Genomic DNA, 18,767 nt, shown 5'->3' on the forward strand with positions numbered 1-18,767 from the left:
GATCGGTGGACTTTCTCCCATATGTATTCACACTCTTCCCCGTAAGTATCACATTGTGTACACGGTTACTGTTTTTGTCATTGATTGATTGATTGAATACTTAACAGTTTGCAAAAAAAAAAGTAGAGAGAGTACAGTTCTATACAAAAGTATGCTAAAAAGGATTAAAGCCAAAAAAGGTTGTAGAACTTGTAGATCTGCTATTTTCAAAAGACCAAAATATATAGGGCTGAAGTGGTTTGTGTATTTTGTAATAATAATCTAAATCCACAACGTATTAAAGTTTTCAAATAATTGTAGTGGAGTAAAAAGATAGTTTATAGGCTACGGTTCCCGGAGGCAAGGGCAGTCTTTGTTTAGGCTGGGGCTACTTACACAAACATGAGAACAAACTCCTGTCCTGGCCCTTCTACGTATACAGTATGCCACATTAAATGAATAATGCATCGTGAATTACATCATAATTCACACTCAGACGGGTGGTTTCTTTTGATTGATTGATTGAATACTTTATTAGACAGAAATGCAAACAGCAACAGAGTACAGTCAAACACAGTCAAACACAAAACATAAGTCTCCTCATCCAGCCTGTTAACCTATTCCAAAATCTTCGATTGCTATGTAAGAGTCTGCAACTACACGTCCCGAAAGCCGTGGATGGAAGCTGTCGCCAATTTGTCATTTCTGTTTATATTTACATTTTGAAATATCTTTAAAATAGCGGCAAGCTATATGTCGTCTCTGTTCGGGTGGAAACCTCATATGTCCAAAAACTGTTACTTTTCACGGTTCAAATTCAAAAGTAGCAGATCCACAAGCTCGAAACACGAGATCTGCTACTATTGATCATTTTCTGTGACTCTGTAGTAGGATCAATTACGGCGTTAATTTACGGGGGGAAAAAAGACAAAAAGCTGCAATATGGAGATAAGAGGTTTCTGCCCGACAGCGACGGTATGCTTTAACAACTGACAAATGTATACGTGGGTCATCCGATGCATAGCTTCTTCACATGTTCCCCTGTTCCGTTGCACATCGGACTGTACGACGGAAGCATTTGGAAATTGGGCGAATCAACTGAGAGACTATACACTTTATTTATGTATTATTACTGCTGCTGTACAGTATATAGTCTGCCCCAGCCTATGTGTGATCCTATTGGTTCAGCGTTCTGAGCGCCCCACCTCCCCTCCCCTGGTAGAAAACAGCGGAGAACACCGGCGTCACCAAATCCACAGCGAAAATCCAAGTTGAACTACCACTTCCCACGCCAGATCTTCCAATGGGGTTTTCCCAGTCTTTTACATTTTGAGCCGAATTGCTTTGTCTTCTCTCAGGACAGGGACTACTGTGTGATCACGCTGGCAACGCTGACCCCCGAGTTCCCCCTCATACAGAACTTTGTGCGGGTGACACCGCACCCCTCCAGCACCCTGCACCAGGAGCTCTACATCTTCCACCGCGCTGCGCTGCTGAAGTGAGAGCGCCCTTCCTCCATGCAAACCACAATGTATATTATCCCATTCTGACCTGAGATCAGATTCATACGAGGTTTCCGCCGGACACACACTGGTCTGATGAACCCATTCTGACCTGAGATCAGATTCTAAAAATGTCAGTCGCTCTTCGATTTTTCAAAAATAGCAGACCTACAAGCTCGTATCGCGCCACTCGGTGGCGCGATATGAGCTTGTAGATCTGCTATTTTTCAATAGATAAAGCATAACATGATGCTAACACCAAAATGGGTGCCCGGTCAGAATGGGTTATCTATGATGAAAAACATCATCCTCATGCAGTTTTCTCTTGAATCGTACAATTTATCAGAACTTGATTTGTTTCATAATTTTATATTGGAAATTCATTATCATATCGTCACCGTCGTAATGCAGAAAGCTCTATTCAGTCAGATAACTCACGAATAGATTGAACAAATATTTAACCCATACTGACCGGGCACCCATTTTGGTGTCAGCATCATGTTATGCTTTAGCTATTTAAAAATAGCAGATCTACAAGCTCATATCGCGCCACCGAGTGGCGCGATACGAGCTTGTAGGTCTGCTATTTTTGAAAAATCGAAGAGCGACTGACATTTTTAGAATCTGATCTCAGGTCAGAATAGGTTCATCAGACCAGTGTGTGTCCGGCAGAAACCTCGTATGAATCTGATCTCAGGTCAGAATGGGTTATTATAGAATGAGAATTCAATGAGCATGTCATATTTTTATCTTGGCATTCGGCTCTGCTACGTTTCTCTCCCTGCTCGGCACAATTATACCGGTAGATATACAATACAACCCCAACAATGTTTGTTGTTGCTGCTGCGCCCCCTGCAGGTGTGTGGCGGTGAGGCCAGCGCTGAGCACAGACAGGCCTGCCGTCTCTGCCATGGTGGAGAGGCTCAGTATGCACCAGTCTCTGCTGGAGGACCTGGACGTGTTCTGTCACGCCAGGAGAGACCCGGTCAGTACGCCATGACACGTGCAACAAGTCACTACACTGTTAAACCCTGAATGTGCACAAATCCTAGCCCCCCCGACACTCACTTTCACTTTCATTATTCGGACTGAAAGCCCTTCCCTCGACAGCCGTTTCTGGGATGGGCGTTGCCAAAAGCGTCAGTCTTCGGCGATTTGTTCACGCCAACCGTTCAAAATAGTACTATAGCAAAGCAGATGACGTCCTTGTCATTGTGGCTAATAACCCGGTGGTCGAGCGCTACTAGCATGTACATTATTTGCATATGGGCATAAAAGGGACAAGGACTGACAGTTACAGAGATCTCCATATATGGGGATATATTGGCAGTGTGACGTAGGTGTGAAGCCCGCGTAGTGGCCCGAACCTCTAGTAGTTTAACCCATTCTGAACGGGCACCCATTTTGGTGTCGGCATCATGTTATGCTTTAGCTATTGAAAAATAGCAGATCTACAAGCTCATATCGCGCCACCGAGTGGCGCGATATGAGCTTGTAGGTCTGCTATTTTTGTAAAAATCGAAGAACGACTGACATTTTTAGAATCTGATCTCAGGTCAGAATGGGTTAATCAGACCAGTGTGTGTCCAGTGGAAACCTCGTATGAATCTGATCTCAGGTCAGAATGGGTTAAACAAGGTCCTTTTAGTTACATATAATGGTAACCGCCATGTCCAAAGTGTGGTTGATCAGTCTAGCTTGACTTCTTCCCACCCTGCTGAAACCAATCACTATTAAAAGGCTCCCTTTCATTGTAACTGACAGGGAATCGGTTGCTTATTTCCACGAGGACGAAAACGACTCAAATTCGAACGACGACACCTCTTTAATTCTTAACATCACACACACCGGTTTGTGTTGTTATCAATGAATTAATTTAAGCTATTATTTCCATGATTGTTTTGGATTAGTGCGCTCACACGGGGGGTGGGGGGGGGGTGCATCACAACCAGGGTGTCGCGTGCCAAACAAAACAGATCGGTATACGAATTCAGATTCAACAGATTTTCCCATTCTGACAGACGTCCCAGCTGTCACTGCTTCGACCCGTTCCAAGACACATAATTACATCTCAAACGAGAATGGAACCGTTTCCATTGTGTATCCATCCATCCACAGCATTTAGACCTGAATGTGCCATCGCGTCCCTTGTGTTTGCGTAAAAATGATTGTATTATAATAAGAATTCATCGTTTTTATTTTTAGAGACAGATTGAAAAACACAGGATGAAAGAAAAGCAGTAGATTCAGTGGTGCTGTCACTGTGTCAGAAGAAGGGGTAAATAAGGTGGAAGAGATTCCGAGTGCATTTAACTCAGTGGTGTAAAGACAAGAAACTAAGTAGCCCACATTATTGTACTTTTACTCCACTACATTTATTTGAAAACTTTAGTTATAGTGGTTACTTTGAAGATTTTGATGCGTCGCAACGCATTGTGAGCTTGTAGATCTGCTCATTTCAAAAGGTCTTTATACATTTGAAAACATCTGAAATGGGACATTCGCACTTTTAGTTAGTTAGTTACTGTGAGAGTGAGGTCTAGCCAACACCAACAAACGGCACTTTTACTGTTTTACTTTTACTTGTTTATTTCTACATTGCAGTATTTATACTTGTACTTAAGTAAAACATGTGAGCACTTTTTCCACCACTGAGTAAAACAGTTTGATTATCTGTACTTCACTTTAAGAGTATTTGTATTTTTGGACTATCACTCCCAGTGGTGTGCACAGACATTTAGAGGGGCAGGTGCTCAAGTGAAAAAAAGGGCACCTTGTGCAGCGCATTTTGGGGCGGGAACCCATTTTGGTGCTTTAGCAATAGCAGATCTACAAGCTCATGTGCGCCACCGAGTGGCGCGCTACGAGCTTGTAGGTCTGCTATTTCTTTTTATTATCGAAGAACCACTGACATAGAAACATAGCTTTAGATTGTGGGGGGCCTAAATAATATAGTAGAAGCGTTTTTTTATCAAGATTTGATCAATGTCACCGCATGGTCCACACACTACAAATTAAGAAAAAAAAGAAAACGTTTTATTTTCATTTTTTAAGAGCAAAATTGCCAAAAGGGCAGGGGGTGCTCTAGCACCCCCTAGTGTCTATCTGTGCACGCCACTGATCACTCCACTACTGGAGTGATAGTCAGGGGCGGCAGTAGCTCGGGGGTAGAACAGCCGGATGGGAACCGCAAAGTTCCCAGTTCAAACCCGGGCTCCACCAGAGTTAGTGTCGAGGTGTCCTTGAACAATACATTTTTAACAGCAATGCATTGATAATATTAAAAGGAAAATATGTTCTTTGTAATTGTCCATTTGTGTTACTAAAAGCAAGTAGGCCTACTCCAGTCCAGTACAATAACTCAAATGCAAATTTGGCTGAGCACTTTTCACTTATAGTTGGAAAAAAAAGCTCAAAACCGTCACTCCGGGGCTACGTTTCGAGCTCGTAGATCTGCTACTCGATGCTTTTGTGTGACGCTGTAGTATGATCAAGTAGGGCGTTAATTTACGAAAAACACAAAAAAGCCCAACAGCAACGATTTATTTGACCACGAGTATCTATACTGGCCAGTTTATTTCACGGCCATTTGAATTCTAATTTCATATTTGACAAACGGTATTCAGAATACGGTTCGGTGTTCTGAATACTGTTTGTCAAAATATAGAAATGGGTTTTCTAAACATAGAAATACGGTTCGTTTTCTGAATACTGTTTAGAAATGGTTCATTAAAACTTAAAAATAGGTGGGCCTATTTAAAACTAAAATATTCCCTGATTCCAGATTTCCGTTGGTGTTGTTCGAAACAGAATTAAGAATGAAAAAGTAAGAGGCACCGTTCTGTGGTTCATCGCTCCACTGTAGCGTCCCTCCCTCTCCCTTAAAAGGGGACGGAGGCGTGGCCACGGCCGTCTTGAGTGACAGGCAGGCTGTGCTGCTGTTACTGCAAGCACATTATATGCCTTTATCTTCTGGATGATTGAACCCCAACGGAAACGCACTGATTAAACATCCTCTTTGCAATGCTTTGCAAACAGTTAATAAAGTGATAGATAGATAGATAGATAGATAGATAGATAGATAGATAGATAGATAGATAGATAGATTGATTGATTCTGTATAGGCCTACACAATACAGAAACAGAAAGGCCCTCATTTATCAACGCAACGTATAGGCGAGCGACGTCGGGTTTATCCTTAAACGAGGACGAGACGAGGAGATTGCACAAAACTCCAGAAAGATAGGCCTGCTGTAGATTACAGTAGGCGGTCCTACCCACGCTGGGAGACGTGACTCTTCAGCTGCGGCAGTCTCCAATGCCTCTCCATGTGTCACGTCTCATCTCTATGCGCTCATGCGTCACACTGTTTAAATGGCAACATTGTTTTTAATTTGCACGACTTCAATTGCTTGTACACTTGGAAATATCATCATGCCTTTACAAAACATATATCTTTTACATGTATCATATAGCCTAATATTTATTAGTTTACATTAGGAGTGAATACATGTTTAGATGCCTGTGACAGCTAGCCTGTCAGCTGGTCGGTCAATGCTGCTCTGCTTGTCTATGACAGAAAAACAGGTGTAGTTGACAAAGCTTAGACTACGACACCTGACCTGACCTGATATTTAGTTCAAAGTCAGCCCTAAGTCAGCCCTGCTAGTTAACCCATTCTGACCGGGCACCCATTTTGGTGTTGGCATCATGTTATGCTTTAGCTATTGAAAAATAGCAGATCTACAAGCTCATATCGCGTCACCGAGTGGCGCGATACGAGCTTGTAGGTCTGCTATTTTTTGAAAAATCGAAGAACGACTGACATTTTTTAAATCTGATCTCAGGTCAGAATGGGTTAATCAGACCAGTGTGTGTCCAGTGGAAACCTCGTATGAATCTGATCTCAGGTCAGAATGGGCTCTATAGGCCTAGACATAAACGTGCATGTACTCACCATGGCGTCACGGTCCGGACCACAGTGACAGACAGGACAATAGTCTGAGGAGATGCAGTATTGCAAAACAGCAGTGAGTGTGTGCGGACAGTGCGCTTGTCACGGGGCTGTGCGCGTCCAAACTCATTCCAATTTGACACGATGCTCTATTTATTATATAATTCATGGTTCACAGGTTCAGGTTTTGGATCACTAATATATCTTGTATATTAAATCAATAAAGACTTTAATGATTTAATATACAACACACAGTTTGCAAGTTGCGTAGGCCTATGTGTGCGTGCGTGCGTGTGCGTGTGTGTGTGTGTGTGTGTGTCTTTCCATATAGGTCTATAACTATGGTTTCCATATACGTTTGTTTGGTTGTATGACCATATTGGCTTGATTTGGTATGGGCGTGCCAGATTGATTTCAGCCGTCACATTCTTTTCACAGGATGGGACACCGGTGCAAGCCTTTGTTGCTGAAGTGCAGAGCCAGATTGTGGGGATTCTAATCATCCGAAATGAAGAGGTGAAGTGCAGACAAAGTTATTATGAATGATTGTGTGCTTTCTGACAAAAGCTCTCCAGCAACTGTTCATTGGTTAGCTAGGTCAGATTTGAGTGGATTTTCCCCCAAAGCCTTAGAATTGATTGTTGTAGTTGAAGGAGCACACACGCACGCACGCACGCACGTACGCACACACACGCCCATGCCCACAATTATAGCAGAGACACCACGATACTTTGACAGCCTTTCTGCCTCCTTTTTGGGCATCCCTTCCATCAAACCCCTCTAACAACCAGTCTGTGCATATGGCCCTAGGCTGCCAAATATAAAGACAAACAGTCTGCACCTATAGCCCAGCTCTGAGATGGTATGTAGAAGTGGTTGGTATTTAATGACCATATGGTCATAAAGGATTCCTCTAGGCTAGGGTCAAAGGTGCAGGCTATCTCTAATACAGACACTTCTCTGTCTGTGTCACACACACTCACAGCCCTGTTGCATATCAAACTGGGGGTCCTTGAAATGAAAATGGTTGCAAATCACTACTGTAAAAATCTTCTGTTATGATAGTGTCTGTGATTTAAGATGGATATATATATATATATATATATATATATAATTGAAGCCCTACGCATTGTTGGTGGCCAGTCAAAAATAGTTTTCAACATATTAGATTCCTCTATACACCTGTTAAGGTTGAATACACTTCCAACAATAATTGTCTGCAATCTTTTTAATAGCCAACATAAAAATGTTATGTTTGTTTAGGCCTATACCTCTGAGTCACCGATTCTTAAGAGTGGTCCAGGGGGGTTCCCAGCTAAATGATAATTTGGAACCAAATGGACCCTTATGGGTTTGTAACAAATTAACATTGCTTTTACAATATACATTGGGGTCTCAGAGATAGAAATGCCATTAACCGTTTCAGTTCATACGACGTATGAGACCGTCATAAGGATCCCGAAATATTAGTAGCCTACCATCGACGTGTGAGGACGTCCTAGCGACGTCCTAGAGACGCGGGGCGAGATAAGAATATTCAGAATTTTTCCAATTTTTTTTTTGGCTTTTGGCTTTTGGCTTTCCGTAGGCTAACGCTATGTGCAACTATTAGCTTGTCATTGACTCCCATGTTAGCGCGGCGGAAAGAATGACTCGTATCTCCTAATCCAGGGCGCTCTCCGTGGTGATGAATGGATCGATATGCTGGCGCTTCATTTCTGCTCCTCATCCGTCTCTCCCGCAAAATATGACCGCTTTTTTTAGGAAAGTGTTTCCGGTTCATGGCTTTCAGAGTAAAAGCGATCAGACAACTCTGGCACCCAGAGCTTCTATTTTGAAGGCACTTCCGGCACTAAATGTGTTACATAGGGGTCCATAGCCTGTCTCACACACAGCTAACGTGGACAACAACGTTCCATCCGTCCCCCATGCTCCTCCCTCAGGACATGGAGTACGTCCGCTCCCACTACAACGTGGAGGACTTCATCTACTTCAGCCAGCACCGCCGCGAGGACCACGCGCGCCTCTGCCACTTCCTCCTCCTGCCCGCCTTCCAGCGCCTCGCCAAGCACGTCCTGAAGGAGGCGCTGAGGCTGGCGCACAAGACCTGCCTCTACCACCGCGTCTACCCGCCTAGTAGTCGCCACACGCAGGTAGGTGGGCAGCGATGGAGTTGACGCGAGGAACTGTGTTGTCCACGTAATGCCTCTTTTTAGATTAATAGTCAGATCGGCAGAACACAGCCACGATGCGACCCTGCCACCACAATGGAGGACATGCACTACCAGGTCGGCCCGGATAACGCTTCTTCTTCTTCTCTGCTTATATCGTTCATTCTGTTGGCACTGGCCTCACGTTACCGGTTAGAATCGGTTAGAATGACTTAAATGTGCATGAAGGAAAATTACTGCTTCTTTGTTATTCAAGTAAAAGTTTAAGTGGGTTAGAGAGGTGCTAAATGTCAGTTAATCGCCCAGCCCAGCAAGGTCCGAAGGCAGGCAGGTGTTCGCTGTCTTGTCCCCGTGGTCACTTTGATGTAGTCTCTGTCGGGTGGAAACCATATGTGTCATTATGTCCAAAACTCGTACATTTCAGGATTCAAATTGCAAAAATTGCAAAAGTAGCAGAGGTACAAGCTCAAGTTCGAGCCATGCTTCCAACTTGTGGATCTGCTACGTTTCCTGCGTTTGTGTGACGCTGTAGTGAGTAGGGTGTTAATTTATGGGGAAAAACAACACAAAAGGTTTGAACATGGAAACGCCCGACAGCAACGGAATAATTCAAGCCTTTTGTGGGAATTGAAAATAAAGAAATCTGAACAAAAAGTCAAAGTTAAAGTTGTACGATTCTGACAATCTTGAGAAGATCTTCGCTCCAAAAAAGAGGCCCATCAGAGGGTGAATGTGGTTACGGGCCCGGCTGCCATCTTTTTATTTACAGCACACACGCTCGCTCTCTCTCTCTCTCTCTCTCTCTCTCTCTCTCTCTCTCTCTCTCTCTCTCTATCGTCTCCCTGGTGGTCAGGGGCAGCAGGTGGCATCATCCTTGCCAGCACCACCTCTCCATCCCTCTAATAAAAGACATTTCCACCCCAGTGTGTGTGTGAGAGAGAGAGACAGAGGCCCTCCACTTCCTCTGCTAATTACCTCTTGCAAACACTGAGGAGGTGCAAATAGGATAATGTTGGGGGGGGGGCAGAGGAGGATGGAGCAGTTTTCTTTATTGGAGTATTTCCAGTTTTCAATACTTTTATTTCTACTCTTTTACTCCACTGCAATTATTTTAAAACATTAGTTTCTTTGTGATTATTATATTATTACAAAACATACATAACCCTATATAAACGGATGGACTTTTGAAAATAGCAGAACTACAAGATCTAGATCCACATTTGAAAACTGAGTACTGAGTAAAAATGAGTACTTTCTACCTGTGGCACTTTAACTTTGCTTTTGTACTTTTGTAACTTTGAATTCCAGACTTTTATAGCCTACTTGTAATATTTCTAACATTGCAGTATTGATATACTGCATGAAGAAAATGTGAATACTCTTTCCACCACTGGGATGGAGGAAGGATGCAGCTTTTGGCGCGCTGCGTGGCCAAGAGTGAAACCTAGTGGGATTCTTCTCCCTCCGGTCTCTGGCACAACGCACGTTTGTCCATGAATGAACCACATTGGTGCTGGAATTATTCAGTCCCTTCAGCGGAGCTAATTATCACACATCAGGGCTCTGTGAAGGTCTCTTCCTCTCCAAACTACCCACTTCCACACTGTAGTCATTTTAGAGCACACTTCTGTGCTGCGAGTTGGTATTCCACCCTAGCCAGGTACTAGGGTGTGTGAGTGCTGCTGCCAAATGTGTGTCGCTCCTCAAAGATCCGCGACTCGTGAAACGTGAGAGCTGGTTCTCGACCGGCGGTCCCTGGGGGGGTTCCAGGTGGTCTCTCAAAGAGTTAAATTATTGTTAAACATCTGCACAAAGTCTACACAATTGGAGAATTGAAGAATTGAAGAATAGTTTTTTTGTTTTTAATCAACGTCCGCCTGTTATCTCTCCTAATGGTACCAACATCAATACAGCATGGAATTGTGAAGAAAATCTTATCCAACGAAAAAAAGCTTTTTTGGGGGAATGTTTTTTTTTTTTTAATATATATTTAGGGCAGTGGTGCTGCAGTGCTGACAGATTCCGCTGTTAGTGGAATCCGTCTCGGAGAGATTATACTTTTAAACACTCCTTTTCTTTCTGGTCTCTGTCCCTGTGCGGTTTCTGTCCGCCTATAACAGAATTCCGGCATCTACCCTGCGACGTGCGTCCTGAGATGCATGGTGCCGGCGCGCCCCAGGCGCCAGATCGCCTACCCGCTGGATGAGCTAGGCATCAACGCCCCGTCCCGACAGATCACCCAGACGCAGGTGAGGCTTGTAGCAGCAGAGTGTGGACAGGTCACCCAGACACAGGTGGGGCTTGTAGCAGCAGAGTCCCGACAGGTCACCCAGACACAGGTGGGGCTAGTAGCAGCAGAGTCCCGACAGGTCACCCAGACACAGGTGGGGCTTGTAGCAGCAGAGTCTGGACAGATCACCCAGACACAGGTGGGGCTTGTAGCAGCAGAGTCCCGACAGGTCACCCAGACACAGGTGGGGCTTGTAGCAGCAGAGTCCCGACAGGTCACCCAGACACAGGTGGGGCTAGTAGCAGCAGAGTCCCGACAGGTCACCCAGACACAGGTGGGGCTAGTAGCAGCAGAGTCCCGACAGGTCACCCAGACACAGGTGGGGCTTGTAGCAGCAGAGTCTGGACAGATCACCCAGACACAGGTGGGGCTAGTAGCAGCAGAGTCCCGACAGGTCACCCAGACACAGGTGGGGCTTGTAGCAGCAGAGTCTGGACAGATCACCCAGACACAGGTGGGGCTAGTAGCAGCAGAGTCCCGACAGGTCACCCAGACGCAGGTGGGGCTAGTAGCAGCAGCGACTGGGCCATGCAGGAGACTATAGCGAGCTAGTCTTGCATTGCCAGACTGTTGCCTCTCGGAATGTTCAAATGCTTCCGTCATACAGTCTTGGAGCAACGGAAGCTCTGATCATGAGTACGGTAAAAATGTAAAGCGTGAGTAAAAATATAAAGCCTAAGTGAAGTCCCTTCCCCACTTTTGTTTCGTCTTTTACAGTCGCGCTCCTAATATAAATAGAAATCAATCATCTAAGCATATATAGCTTACTGCTTAGCAGAAATGGAAATGAAATAAGCTCTAAAGATATTTTAAAATATAGTTTTGTGAATAGAAATGACAGATTACTCTGATTGTGTTGATCCAGACTCTAGTCTATATTGCAGATTGTGGAATAGTTACGCGAGACTAGCTGTGTGACAGAGAATGCAAATGAACAAAAGCCTGCAGCTGCAGGGAGAGATGCAGAGAGAGAGGGGGGGGGGGGGGGTGGGGCACGGATTAAAGTTCTCAGTCGCTGTTGTAAAACTCTAAGTACTGAACCCTCGTCCTGTTTGACAGACAGGTAGTGTGTGCCGGCTGGGTGGTGTGTGACAATCCGGTTGAAGTATACCTTGGTACGGCGGCGGCGACGGGCCCGGGAGAACAATAACGCGACACGAGACAGTATCACGCTAAAGGTTCACAAAGTTTATTACACACATACAGGAAATATATAGAGCTGGATCCCAATGACGTGACCACACATCGGGGCTACCCTCACTCAATTCAATTCAATTCAATTCAATTCAAAGGGCTTTATTGGCATGAGAAAACATAACGTTTACATTGCCAAAGCAGAAAGAACAATACAACAATACAGCAATACAATCGAAACAAAAATGATGTACTTTGAAGGTCAGAATCTTCAATAGATCAACTTCTATGTACCAAGGTCACTCGATGCAGGTATAGTGCAGGAATATACACAATGATTAGTCTTTAGGGTGGTTGTGTTCCATTTGACATCCTTCTCCTATCACAGCAACTCACAAATCTTGCTGCTGTGTTTGCACATTGTTGTACGTCGCCCAGCAGATATGGGAGTTTTTTGTCATTGGTCATGTTTTCAAAATCTCTGTGTGTGTGGTTGTAATCTGTGGGAAGTATGTGTCTCTGATGTCTTGGTACAATGGACAGATGGTTAGGAAGTGTAGCTCGGTTTCCACTTCATTTTGTGTGCAGTGGGTGCATAGTCTGTCTTCTCTCGGGATACAGGTCTGCCTATGACGGCCTTTCTCGATCGCGAGACTGTGCTCACTGAGTCTGTACCTAGTTAATTTACCTCGTTTTTTCCTTGTTTTGGGTCGGTCACGATGCTCAGGTATTCTGCCACTGTGTATTCTCTGTTTAGGGCCAGATAGCATTCTAGTTTACTCTGCTTTTGTGTTGCTTCTTTCCAATGTGTCAGATAGTTTTCCTTTTGCTGTTTTATAATTTGGTTTAGTCCAATGGGTTTTCTATCTCGTGGCTCTGTTTGTGTTTGTGCTCGGAGTTCCAGGGCCAGCTGGCTTAGGAGGCATCTCTCTAGAGTTTCACTGTGTGTGAGTGCCTTGTTATGGAGTGCATCTAGGTCACTTCCTTTTAGGTGGTTGTAGAACTTAAGTGCTCTCTTTTTTATTTTGATTATGAGTGGGTATCGTCCTAATTCTGCCCTGCATGCATTATTTGGTGTTTTTCGCTGCAGGGTACGGAGAATGGATTTGCAGAGTTCTGTGTGTAGGGTCTCGGTTTGGTGTTTATCCCATTTTTCAAGGTCATGGTTTGCTAATGGTCCCCAGATCTCGCAAACCATAGAGGGAAATTGGTTCTATCTCACTCACAGGGAAATTGGTTCTATCTCACTCACTCCTCTCACTCGCTCGTGGGGGGGAGGGTTGGTAATACAAAAGAGCTGAGAAGAGGAAGGAGGGGCAGGTGGAAGGTAGGAAGGGAAGGAATGGACGCGGGGGGGGGGGGGGGGGGGGGGGTAAGATGAGAGGAAGGGTCAGAGCAGCTGGGCTGGAGGGTGCCCTGCGGTGCAGAGGAGGAGAAGATGTAAGCAGCTCTCCTCCTGAATGGAGGAATGGGGGGGCAGTGACAAGGACAGGGCAAGGCAGTTAGGGAGGGTGACGAGGAAGGAGCTGGGCAGTGGTGGTGGGGGGGGGGGGGGAGCAAGGGAGAGTGACAAGGATGGAGGGATTTATAGGGAGGAAGCAAGAGAGAGAGTCACACAGGAGTTAGGGAGGGAGTGGAGGAGGCTGAGCTGACGAGCTCAGACTAGGCAGCTGTGTTCTTGAATGATGGCTGGAAGTACAGAGCAGAGGGGTGATGACTAGAGTAAAATACAGCATGAATTTGCTTTAACCCCATTCTGACCTGAGATCAGATTCATACGAGGTTTCCACTGGACACACACTGGTCTGATGAACCCATTCTGACCTGAGATCAGATTCTAAAAATGTCAGTCGCTCTTCGATTTTTCAAAAATAGCAGACCTACAAGCTCGTATCGCGCCACTCGGTGGCGCGATATGAGCTTGTAGATCTGCTATTTTTAAATAGCTAAAGCACGACATGATGCTGACACCAAAATGGGTGCCCGTTCAGAATGGGAGAGAGGGCTAAAAATGTACACTGCACGGTATAGGCCTAGGCTATATGTATGTAGGGATGGATTTGCCTGAGAGAGCTATACTACTATAGAAGGGACGGGTCCATTTGGTTACGTTTGTACACTGCTTGCTGGCCTCTGTAGAGCTGGGCAGCAGCAGGTGTTTGTTCAGGCTTGAACATAGAGCAGATCACATATACTGTCATGCTGTATTCCAGTGGTTCCCAAACCTTTTAGGCTGTGACCCAAAAGAGAAATTTGATGTTTCCCAAAGACCCAAACTAGTGAAAATAGCAGATCAACAAGCTCACAACGTGTCGCTTCGCATTCCAGTGGGTCCACTTAAACCACATTTTATATACTTTATATTTGCTTCTGCCTCTGGGTCACTGGCACGATACATTTTCAGATGGGCTTCCGCGGCCAAATTCATATCAATTTGGGGGTCCTGGACATGGAAAGGTTTGAGAGCCAAGTGGTGTATTCTAAATCTAACTAACACTGCTCCTTATAGCAGGCTTTAGCAATGGTATTGAGAGATGGACAGATACTTGCCAATATTCAAGAAACATCTAAAGAAATATCTTATTTCTTCCTCTCCTGTAGATTACATGATTTACTTTGGTGTGTTGTATTTTCTTTTGTGTGTTTGTTGTTGTATTGTTTATTTCCCTTTTTTGTGCAGTCTGTGTTTTTATTTATTTATTGCACAGCTGCCCCCCTTTGCCAACTTGTAGACTTTTGTTTTGTTCTTAATGAACTTTTAATCTGTTTAAATCAATGGCCTCTTCCATACAGGAAAGGATTCCAAATAAGCCAGCTGGCTTCTTCCCTTCCTTGCATTGTATTTTTGTTCTTTGATATGTTATTGTCTATTTTTTGTACTACGTGCTATATAAATAAATAAACCTAAACCTAAACCTGTACAGATGTACAGGTTTAGGTGAGAGTAAGAGTTGTCAGAGTAAGAGTTGCCACCGGGCCAACAGTGTCTGCTTGATGTTGGGGAACGGAGGGGGTTCTCGTCGAAAATAACTCAACATAATTTAACCCCACCCTCCTCTCTCAGTTTTAAATTGAATTTATGCATTGTTTTTACACCATTCTCCCAACATACTGTAGGCAAGCATCCTGTTTAGACTATGAAATATGCGTTGTGTTATCACTTCGTGTTCTGCCACACACACACACACACACACACACACACACACACACACACACACAAACACACACACAAGCGCTGCGGTGCATCTGTGGTGAGTGACTGTCACCTGGACCAGCTCAGCGGTGCTAATAAGCTGGCTTTTCTTGTGCCAATACCCCCCCCCCCCCCCCACCACCACCACCAACACACACTCACACCCCTGTCTGTCTTGATAAATGATTACATCGTCCAGGGGAGACAATGCAGAGAGGCTTTTTTTTCCTCCTTTTGCTCTCCGTAATTACATTAAGGATAAAACAAAAGCCGCCGGTGACAATTAGGGTTGCCTTGGAGGGGGTTTAGACTAGAGAGAGAGAGAGAGAGACCCTCCTCCCAGAACCGAAAGGTCATATGCTTTGATCCCCCTCGCAGAAACAGAGCCATTGTGTCGTCGACGGCAATCAGTCGTCTTTCGGTTACACAGAAACCTAAAAGCCCCATCTGCTGACTCTCTCTTAAGTCACTCCTCTCTGTGTCACTCTGTGTACACCGCGGTGAGGGAGGATTGATCACTTTTAGTGTGTGTACTTTGGACGCCCGCCCTGCATCTTATCACTCCCTAGGCCTGTTATAGAGCAGTGGATCTCAGACCTTTTCACGTCAAGGACCCCCAAATTGACATGTATACTTCACGGCTATACGGACGGACCCCCCATCTGAAAATGTTGTGTGCCATGGACCCCCTGAAGAGAATATTTAGATTAACCCATTCTGACCTGAGATCAGATTCATACGAGGTTTCCGCCGGACACACACTGGTCCTGATGAACCCATTCTGACCTGAGATATCTGCTGAACATTGTTTGAGAAATCTCTAAAGAAAAAAATGCTATTTTGGATTATATTGGATGTCGTCGCTGTCGGGAGGAAACCAGCTAACTTAATTATCTTTTTCATAAATCAATGCTTTTGAACACTTTACGTGTGTTGGTTAAACAAATGATCAATGGAAAGTATTAAAGGGCATTTTGGTCAAACTATTGGACCCTCAAACTGTCCATTTCCTAAAAAAAATATATATATATTCCTGAAAAATTTGGAGTTATATGGTTTCTCCCTGACAGCAGAGATACATTTCTGATATTGTTTGAATAGCCATAACATATAAATGGATAGAGTGGTTAAAATGATTGTGATGCTGTATCAATGCATTTAGCTGGGGACCCCCTGGAACCTCCCCAAGGACCCTTGCACGGAGGTCAGCGGACCGGGATTCAGGAAATTATGAAGTTATTTGAATCACCTAAACAGACCCTATAGCATCCCCTGGTCTGTTTTACCATGTACAAGGTCTACGTCAGACATACATCTTAACGTGATGCTCTGGTGCTGTTCCCTCTGAATTGATATTTGTCACGTCACGCACACACACGCACGCATGCATGCACACACACACACACACACACACCGGCCGGAAAGGCAGCAACGTGCGCACCACCTGCATGGCTGTTTCACCTCGTCCAATTTAGCCCCCATCCCCCGTTTAACCCACTCAAACCGGGCAAGCATCTGTTTTTTTTTTATAGATTTGAGCTATATAGATCTTTAACTTTTACGGGTCCATTTAGTTTAATTTTAACGCTCTCAAGAGTCAAATTATTGTTAAACCTCTGCATTAGTTAATTTACAAGAAGTCTACAAAATGTAGAGAATGTAAAATATTTTATTTTTGCCTGTTATCTCTCGGTACCATATCAACACTGCATGAAATTGTGGACAAAATCAGTGGCTCAAATGCCAAATCAATAATGGGCCTTGATATTAAAAGGGTTGAAAACCACTGCAACATAGGTTTTTCATAAATTCATGAATTCTTGGGTTTGGAACATTGGTTTAGAACAGTTTTTTGAATATATCTGTTTCTCTTTTAACACAAATCTTTCTCTTCTGGGAGGGTCCCCTAGCCACAAAACATTTTCGAATAGCAAAGGGTCCACGCCGCCAAGCGATGTTTATTCTTTTCTTTTTTTTTGTGGGGTGGATATACTCCTTGGCACGGAACAACGTTTGAGAATTACCGATTTCAGAAGGCACGTTTGTAGAATCGTCCCCTCGGGTCCTAATGGGTTAAGTGACACGGCGACCGTGATTAGCGAGCGTACATGTGTTACATAAGAGCGAGGCCTGCTGCAGCATTGTGTCGGCCTGTGTAAAGCCCCTGGCTGCTGGCACCAAAGCACTGACGGCTTAATCACATTTAAAGCACCTGTTCCTCTCTCTCTGTCTCCGTCAATACAGGATCACGTTACGCAGGCAGGCCGGGGGGGGGGACTGCATGTGGCCCGCCATCATGTTTTAAAGAAAAAAAGGTTAAGCATCTGGGCTGGGGGGGGAGGGGGGGCTGATAAGGACATGCAGCTGCACCTGCCCCGCTATATGTGCACAATCTGCTCGGTTCGTTTGGTTAGGTGGTTAGATGTTGCGTTTCTGTTGTTTGGTTGGAATAAGTGTTGAATAACTCTGATAGAAATCATTCGCTATATTGTAGAGGCGTTTGTTCAGTAACAGGTGTCTACACCCGGTCTCTCCGGCTACTTAAATAAACAGAAATTAAATGCAGGAGGATACCAATTATATCCGATCCGGACAACGAAACCAAGGCAAAGTAAATATAATATAATATAATATAATATAATATATTGAACCAATGAAAGGTATTAAAAGGCGATTTGGCCAAAACCACCTAACTCCATTGGATCCTCAAAATGTCTGCCAAACCAGCTAACTCCATCTCCACCTGTTTAGCCATCTTATTATTATTATTATTAGTCTGTTTGCAGACTATATAGTTAGACACTTTTTTCTTTTTCCGGAGTAATTGAACTTTCGCTGTGATATAGGCCGAGCTTTGCATAACAAATTGGCTGTTGTTGGTTACGTAACCAATCTATGTTTTACAATCGTTTATAAATACATAAAAAGACGTGAAAAAAATAGAATATCGTGTTTCTCATGTTTGGCACACTGGTGAAGCTCTAAACTCGTTTACCCTGTGGGATTAATAAAGGTCTACATTACGTAGTAAATGCGTCGGCTTGGAGTTGTTATTGGTGACTCCTGTAGGACTACACCATACAATGCCATCAGTGGCTTATAGGATCAATAACCTTGTATGAAAAGGTATTAAATACACCTGTCCAAAATGTAATTTTAATGGCTCTTTTGTCCATAACAAAACGTGACATTGTAATTGGCTGACAATATTAGTGGGATATTAAAAAGTGCTTCGGACAAAACCTCCTAACTCCACTTGAGCTGGATGGTTGGGTTGGGAGTGGTGCACACCGTCTCCAATGAATAGCTTCGTGTGTCCCTATGGCCGTATGTCCCTATATGGGTGTTTGGAGTATGACATATTGACCCTGCTGTTTACAGAATACGATCGACTGACCCTGCTGTTTACAGAATACGACCTATTGACCCTGCTGTTTACAGAATACGACCTATTGACATTGACACTGCTGCTGAGTGGGGTGGCATTCCATGAAGAAGGGTCATTAAAACCCTCGTGCACACACACAGACACACACACACACAG

General features: G+C 44.3%; 1 protein-coding gene across 1 annotated transcript in view; it reads left to right on the top strand.

The window, feature by feature from the left end:
- Positions 1–18,767, top strand: part of cfap61 (cilia and flagella associated protein 61) — a 58,913-nt gene that overhangs the window by 16,069 nt on the left and 24,077 nt on the right. Inside the window, exons 10-15 of the mRNA XM_083790646.1 lie at positions 2–41; positions 1,338–1,477; positions 2,340–2,466; positions 6,874–6,951; positions 8,379–8,588; positions 10,727–10,855. Of these exons, the coding sequence (XP_083646772.1) occupies positions 2–41; positions 1,338–1,477; positions 2,340–2,466; positions 6,874–6,951; positions 8,379–8,588; positions 10,727–10,855 (724 nt within the window). The remainder of the gene's footprint in view (position 1; positions 42–1,337; positions 1,478–2,339; positions 2,467–6,873; positions 6,952–8,378; positions 8,589–10,726; positions 10,856–18,767) is intronic.

Source organism: Protomyctophum parallelum (genome assembly GCF_964188405.1).
Source record: "Protomyctophum parallelum genome assembly, chromosome: 19".
NCBI lineage: Eukaryota > Metazoa > Chordata > Actinopteri > Myctophiformes > Myctophidae > Protomyctophum > Protomyctophum parallelum.